Here is a 7,500-nt window from a genome sequence, read left to right on the forward strand (position 1 = left end):
GGAAGAAGTACGAGGAAGTAAAGGGACATACAGAAAGAAGAGATCCCACTCATTAAAAAAGGAAAAATTATAATAAATTAGAGAATACACACTTCATTTGCTTGGTAAAACTCACCGATTTGTATTGCAGGATTGCGTAGTGATCTGCTGCATGCGTGACAGCTATTCCGGACAGAAGCACAATGGTTGCAAGCTGTAATGAGCAAGAAAAGAAATTACTGTTTGCTATTTTTGCCGCGACAGGTATACTGTTCATTCAATAGCTCCCAGTCCCCTACAGGAAGAGGATCAAGGACGTATTAATGTTTATTAGACTTTTTTTTTTTTAAGTAAAATTACCTTTCTGAACATCCTGTGATATGTTTTTGTATATAAACTGGGAATGGAGTTTGTTGTTTTTAGATCACTCCAGGCGACGAAACTGATGATCCGACAACTCACCTCCGCTTTTATATTCATTTTCCTGATCCCTCTCTCTCTCTCTCTCTCTCTCTCTCTCTCTCTCTCTCTCTCTCTCTCTCTCTCTCTCTCTCTCTCTCTCCTGCTTCCTTCTTTCACATGTTAGCCTAATTAAGATATGCTGTTGCTTAAGATGTATTGAAAACTTTTATCCGGATCGATTTTATATGTATATATATATATATATATATATATATATATATATATATATATATATATATATACTGTATATATATATATATGTATATATATGCACACACATCTTACTGTGTATGTGTGCGAGAATTTTTGTCATATATAAAGTATATATATTATATAAATATATTTTATATATATATATATATACACACACACACACATCTTACTGTATATGTGTGAGAATTTTTGTCACTTATGCACGCATGAGCGTGGTCGAAGTCGACTTTGGGTGTATAGTGAATAGTAAGAGTGCTCAAAGTCTACCGTTTACTGTTGTTTCTAAATCAAAGGTCTGGGTTCGAATTCTGGGCGGCTGCAGTAGCACTTATCAATTATGATTCCCCTTGGATGTTTATTTACCTGAAGGTTTACCTAATTGAATATTAAACGGTATTTATGACACACACATATATATATATATATATATATATATATATATATATATATATATATATATATATATATATATATATATATATATATACTGCATACACACACGCATATATATATATATGTAACCAATCAAAATTATGTAAAACTTATATTTACAGCAAGGATTTTTCCATCTGAGGCCAAGTGCAGAACAACAACGACTTAACCATCTTAGAATCCATAATCATCAAAAAGACTGTACTATCGTTAAACACTCAATCGTCTTCTGTAAAATTGTTTATAGGCTAGCGTGGGCAACTGGTTTTCCTCACTTTCTTTATATGTGTTTATGTAAGTTAGTCTTGCTCTTTCTTTCATATAGGTAGGCTATTTTAAGTTTTTAGTGAAGTCCTTTTATTTTTAATGTGTTTCTCTATGAATATACCGTTTAATTTTAAGTGTTTTTAATTCATATAAAGCTCCTGTCATAGCATATCATCATAAAATATTTTTAGATGCTAATATTCGCAGAGTATATTTTATAGCCTTGAAAATGCGACTTCGGATGCGTGGCGAAACCTCGGCATTGACAATAGATAAACTGCTAAAGGAAGAGGATGCCTTTCCCTACTACTTCCTTCGTGGTGGGGATATATATATATATATATATATATATATATATATATATATATATATATATATATATATATATATATACTATATATATATATATATATACATACATATATGTATATATATATACACATATATATACATACATATATATACCATATATAGTATATATATATATATATATATATATATATATATATATATATATATATATATATATATATATATATATATATATGTGTGTGTGTGTGTGTGTATGTGTATATAGTTTTTCCCAGTATTTTCTCTCTAATCAGGAGGAAGCATTTTTGCTAAAATCTTCCGACCAGTTTTCAAATCGAATGAAGCAAAAATAAAAAGGGTTAGGGATTTTTGTATCTGTGTAACTAAATAATATCCACTTTTTAGTGCTCTTGGGGAGCAAATGAATTCAAAAGTCAGTCTTCTATTCAAAGTAGTGGTTAATTGCTCCCTTACACCTCCTTTGGGAGTAGACCCAATACTTTTATTTGTTTTGCAGTTACTACGGTCATGATTTCGGGCTACTGTTTTTTGTTTCTACGATTGTTGTCCAGTATTTGCACATGTTACATTTTGTGTCATTTTCGTTGTCATTAGAAAAATGAAAGGAGGCATAAGGTCATTTAATCTGAACAGTTGCATGTGCTGTTAGCATGCCTGTTATTCTGTCAGTATGTCGGCTTTAAAATTTATTTTTAAATGAATGGATAAAAGGTTTATACACAGTCCTATTTTATGAAATCTGATATACGAGTAGGTATAGATTTAGAAGTGTGCGTGGGACTCAAATGGATCGCCTCCCTTTCTGGATAACGACGCTATCTCAGTATATATGGTTGAACATTTATTTGCTGGTTTTGCTTATCAAAGTGAACTTTATGCTTGAACATATCATTGAACACGTATTGTTTGGATATAAATATTATGAGCACGTCATTTGGATTTCGTTATTGTCATTAGTAAATATTTGAGCGTCCAATATTGTTATTTTCATTATTTTTTTTTCATTTTAGACCCAAAAATGTTCAACAAATTAGAAGCTACAGAGATACATTGTATTAACCTGGTGGCATATCATAGCTTGTTAAGAGCAAGAGGTAAACATTGTTTCAAATAAATATTGTTTAAATGCTTTATGCTTTCAACTTTTTAAAATTCTGAACACAGACACACACACTTACGCATATATATACACACGAGAATATGTATATATATATATATATATATATATATATATATATATATATATATATATATATATATATATATATATATATATATATATATATATATATATATATATATATATATATACACACATATATACAGTATATATGCGTGTGTGTGTGTTTGTGTTTTATATGTGTGTGTGTATATCTTTGCGCATGAAGTCAAATAAAATTACCAAAAATCTTAAGAAAAAACAACAACAAATTAATTAGAATCAATCGTATTTGTTTTCGTAACAGTAAAAGTCATAAGAAAAAATTGAATACCAATATAACATCAGCGAAAGTTTAATAGTCATGCATTTGATTAAATTATCTTATAACCAGCTCTTATAAAACTAATAACATCATTTTAAATTTAGATTTTGGTCGTGAGTGACTGTTTTTTTTAAGACCGTTGAAAATTCATCGTTTCCTTCACTCGCCCATTAAAGAAAACGGAGTATTGTAGAATACTTTCACTCCTGGTAATTATTGTAGCCATAAAAATGTCATATACTGAAGGGGTTCTGTTGCCTATGCTAACGTGGATTTTACTTTCATTTTGTTATATATATATATATATATATATATATATATATATATATATATATATATGTATATATATATATATATATATATATATATATATATATATATAATATATATATATATATATATATATATATTTTATAATTTCAGGTGTTTCATTGAATTTTTCTTCTTTAAAATAAACAGATAAAGCACCTCACCTATTCAACGCGGCAAGCTCTTATAGTAATTTTATTTTCTTTTATATGATTTTTTTTTTTGCAAGTGACTGTTACGTATAACTTCTAGCCAAATTATTGAAGATTCGTGTCCTTTTACATAATAAAAATTTGACAAAAATTATACCTGAGGTTGTTGGAAATTCAGTTATTATGATGGTGATTGTTATTGTTTTTCAGTTGCTCTAAAATTCATGTATCCTTTTAAGTGCTTTTTCTGTTTTCTTCAAAGCGAAGTCTAATGTACAGTATTATGCCTGACAGAAAATCAAAACATGTTTTCGTGGGATAGGACGTATCAGGTACAAGGGAACTGGAAGTTATTTTTCCTATATGTTGTAAATTTGATTCTTTGTTTAGATAATTACAGGTGACTGTTTGCTTCTAGTTAGAGACTGTGGTATCTTTGTAATTAGATAATTGTGAATGTTTGCTGCTAGTTAGAGGCTGTTGTATCTTTGTAATTGCCATTAAAAGTTAGTGAACGTTGTAATTCCTGTAATTCTTTGGAATATTATGGTTGTGCTATAAGGGCTTGAATCCTTTTTTCCGTTCGAGTAATTTCAAATGTTTGTTCGTTTATTGTGACTGGAACTCATGTCCGTGAGTGTTACCGGTAATTTCAACTTTCTCTCCCGATTCCAAGATATTTATGCTTCCCTTCTTAGTAATCCGTGTTTCAATTTCTCTAAGGCAATTGGTAACGCTTTTTTACAATATGATTTTAGTACACTATCATACCCATCACGTTAAAATTGACGGTAATATAAGAGAAGGCTGAGACGGCACGTCCTTATCTTTGGACCTTACGTACCGTCCTGAAGCTCGAGTCAGGGAATCTTCAATCTGCTCAGTGATGTATGAGCGAGGGGTGAGAGAGGCTGGCCTCAGGGTTGGACGAAGGCACTTACATAGGTGCTACGCTAAAAAATGTGGATACTCTTTGTGTCTTATTTTATAGGGATGATTAGATTTTATGTGATGCATGTTTTTAACTGTGTAAAACTGTCATCTACACGAAGGATACAGGAAATCACATTGTCCATGCAGATGCATGGAAATATGGGTGATCTCTATCTCCTGCCAAGCGACAAGGCCTCCTAGCCAATTTCACAGATGTTGTAACTGGGATCTTGAAGTCTGAACAATGAGTTTCATTGATGTTGACTGGAAGGTTTGAAACTCTCTTTGTCCGTCCTTATAGCTGTAAATGAACATCCTCCTAATTTAGTTGTGTATATATATTGCAAGTTTACGTATTATTTCGGATATCCTTTGAAGTTTGCGAAGTTGTTGCACTTTTATTGTTGACTATCATTGATGAAGATAATAGCATTTCACTTCCTGCTTATAATGTTGAATTGAAACATTGACGACAAACCATCATGGTAATTAAATGTTAGGGGTTTTTATGGCTGCGGACTCTACAGAGTACATTCGAAACCATTTGTAATAGTAAAGGTCAGTGGATTTTTTTTTTTTTGGCCGAATGGATTCTGTTACAATATTCAAGAGAAACATGAGTTTCACTAAGTTGTTTATCTCTCTCTCTCTCTCTCTCTCTCTCTCTCTCTCTCTCTCTCTCTCTCTCTCTCTCTCTCTCTCTCTCTCGTGAAGAAAACCAAATACAAGTAAGCCTGTCCTCTTTTGTGGTCTCCTATAATTGTTAATTTTATCTTCAAGTAGCATTTATTTTATGGCTTTGCCCAGTTTCTGACAAGAATAGACGCTTATGTATTGTAAATGTTTATTTGTGAAAAACTAATTACATTTTTAGGAACGCAACCAAACAAGTTTTTATTGTAAAAATTTACATAACAGTGACTAGCGGAAACAAAGCATCAACGGGATCGGAGTCTTAATCCTGGAGTTTCACTGGTAAACCGGTTGTGGCTTATAGACTGGCTCAGGGTAAGCCTGGGGCTTGAAGGTGATTGGGGGTCCATATTCATGGGGGTACTGAGCCTCTCCGTAGTAGGACACTTCAGCTTGGTAACCGTTGTAATGGTCGGCAACATAATTCACCTGAAAATCAAGGAATAGCCATGCAATGAATGTTGCCATTTTCATTTGTTAACGCTCCAGTGATACCCGTTATTTGTGTACTTAAATTTATCCCGTTATGTTCGTTTATATGTTTAATTAGGTAGAGATTATCCATTTCATCGTAGTCTTTAAAAAATATTTAGTCAAAATGATAACGACCTCGTTTGCAAGAGACCAAGGTGTGAAAGCCAGAAGTCGCAAGTGCTCAGCAAAGATAATAACAATTGCTCTCTGAAATGGAACATTACCGTTTGTTTGCGTCCGTCGGGAAGCTGTACGGTGTAAGATCCTTTGACGCTTTTGCCATCGGAGTCCTCGTTATGGCCGAAATCTGTTCCGGCGTAGTCGTCCTTCACGCCGTAGGCATAATTGTATGGAATTGGATCCTGTTGGACGATAAGGTCATATTAATACAGTGTTGGAGGTTTCATCGTATTTATGACAGCTGTCTGACTTGGCGGGAATCTTGAACGATTGCTTGAAATTTAAAGGGGACCCTAATTATAATTTTTTTTTTAATTCCATCAGAAAAATGTTATTTTTCGTTTTCTGTGAAATGCGAATAAGGAAATGATTAATGAGACCAGTGCTTTGACTAGACACGTTTCATCATACTCTCATATTACCACATACTAAAGATTGAGTAGCGGAAGCAGCGAAGCTTATAACATACCTCTTTGTAGAGTGTGGGTTGGGCATACGGATCTGTAGGGAGGGCAATAGCCAATCCAGCAAGCACCACTATTGCTGTTGCAGCCTGTAAATACATTGTTACTCATAATTTCTAGCATAATGTTACTTATAAATACTTTCTTATGGGTATTCCATTTGAGATCATTCTCGTTTCTTAAAAGGTTAAGGTTAAGAGATAAAAAAATTAATGTTACAATTACAATCCAGTAGGTGAAGATTTGGGTTCATTCATTAGAATTTATATATTATATATATGCAGTATATATATATATATATATATATATATATATATATATATATATATATATATATATATATATATATATATATATATATATATATAACTGTTGGGTAAATGAGAAACAGTATTTGACGATGTAACATTTTGCTCTTGAAGAACTAGAAATAGAAATCAGTTTAGGAATCTGTTAAGATCATGTACAGTATTGCACTTTTTGTCATAGTTTTTATGATTGTCATTTGGGAAGCATTGATAAGCTGATATACTCTCAACTTGATTGTTAGTTGTAATAATATCTGAGGAACATCCTTTTACGTTTATGCGTATTGTCTGATTGATAGCTATTATTATTATTTTTATTATTTCAAATAAGGTATTTTGAATTATCGAGTGATGGTGTTGATTAGTAGTTGTGGTATAGTAAACAAGGTTTGGTTGTTTATTTATTTGATGCAGTTAGGATTTTTTTTTTAGCTAACTTGGTTATCAAGGCACTCAAATTTAAAGGTACCTAAGTTTTATGAATAAGCTGAAAAATAAGGTAAATTTGCGTTAGATTCATGATTTAGATTCATGTGGAAAAAATATTTAGAATTCATCCAAATTTTACATATAATCTGAATTTAGTATTTATAGCATCTGCAGACTTTGAGGTAGTTTTTTGAATTGTTAGAGGAAACTACGTGACACCTTTTAAAATAGTTTCGATTGAAGTTGTCTGTAGTCATTTGGATTAAATGATTTTACATGGTCTCAGAAACTTGTCATGCAAATCTTGTGAAATTGTAGGCTAATTGAAAAATGACCATCTTATGAAAATGTTATTGTTGATTAGAGTTTTGAAGTTAAAATGGTCTTC

General features: G+C 31.6%; 2 protein-coding genes across 2 annotated transcripts in view; both read right to left on the reverse strand.

The window, feature by feature from the left end:
* LOC136849509 (cuticle protein 18.6-like) overlaps positions 1–153 on the reverse strand; it is a 1,548-nt gene extending 1,395 nt beyond the window's left edge. The window contains exon 1 of the mRNA XM_067122854.1: positions 116–153. Coding sequence (XP_066978955.1) covers positions 116–153 — 38 coding nt within the window. The remainder of the gene's footprint in view (positions 1–115) is intronic.
* A 5,228-nt stretch (positions 154–5,381) lies between these two features.
* Positions 5,382–7,500, reverse strand: part of LOC136849634 (cuticle protein 18.6-like) — a 2,284-nt gene continuing 165 nt past the window's right edge. The window contains exons 2-4 of the mRNA XM_067122941.1: positions 6,381–6,464; positions 5,956–6,093; positions 5,382–5,686 (exon numbers count right to left, since the gene is read on the reverse strand). Coding sequence (XP_066979042.1) covers positions 5,534–5,686; positions 5,956–6,093; positions 6,381–6,464 — 375 coding nt within the window. The 3' untranslated portion in view covers positions 5,382–5,533. The remainder of the gene's footprint in view (positions 5,687–5,955; positions 6,094–6,380; positions 6,465–7,500) is intronic.

The sequence above is a fragment of the Macrobrachium rosenbergii genome, chromosome 21, assembly GCF_040412425.1.
Source record: "Macrobrachium rosenbergii isolate ZJJX-2024 chromosome 21, ASM4041242v1, whole genome shotgun sequence".
Lineage (NCBI taxonomy): Eukaryota > Metazoa > Arthropoda > Malacostraca > Decapoda > Palaemonidae > Macrobrachium > Macrobrachium rosenbergii.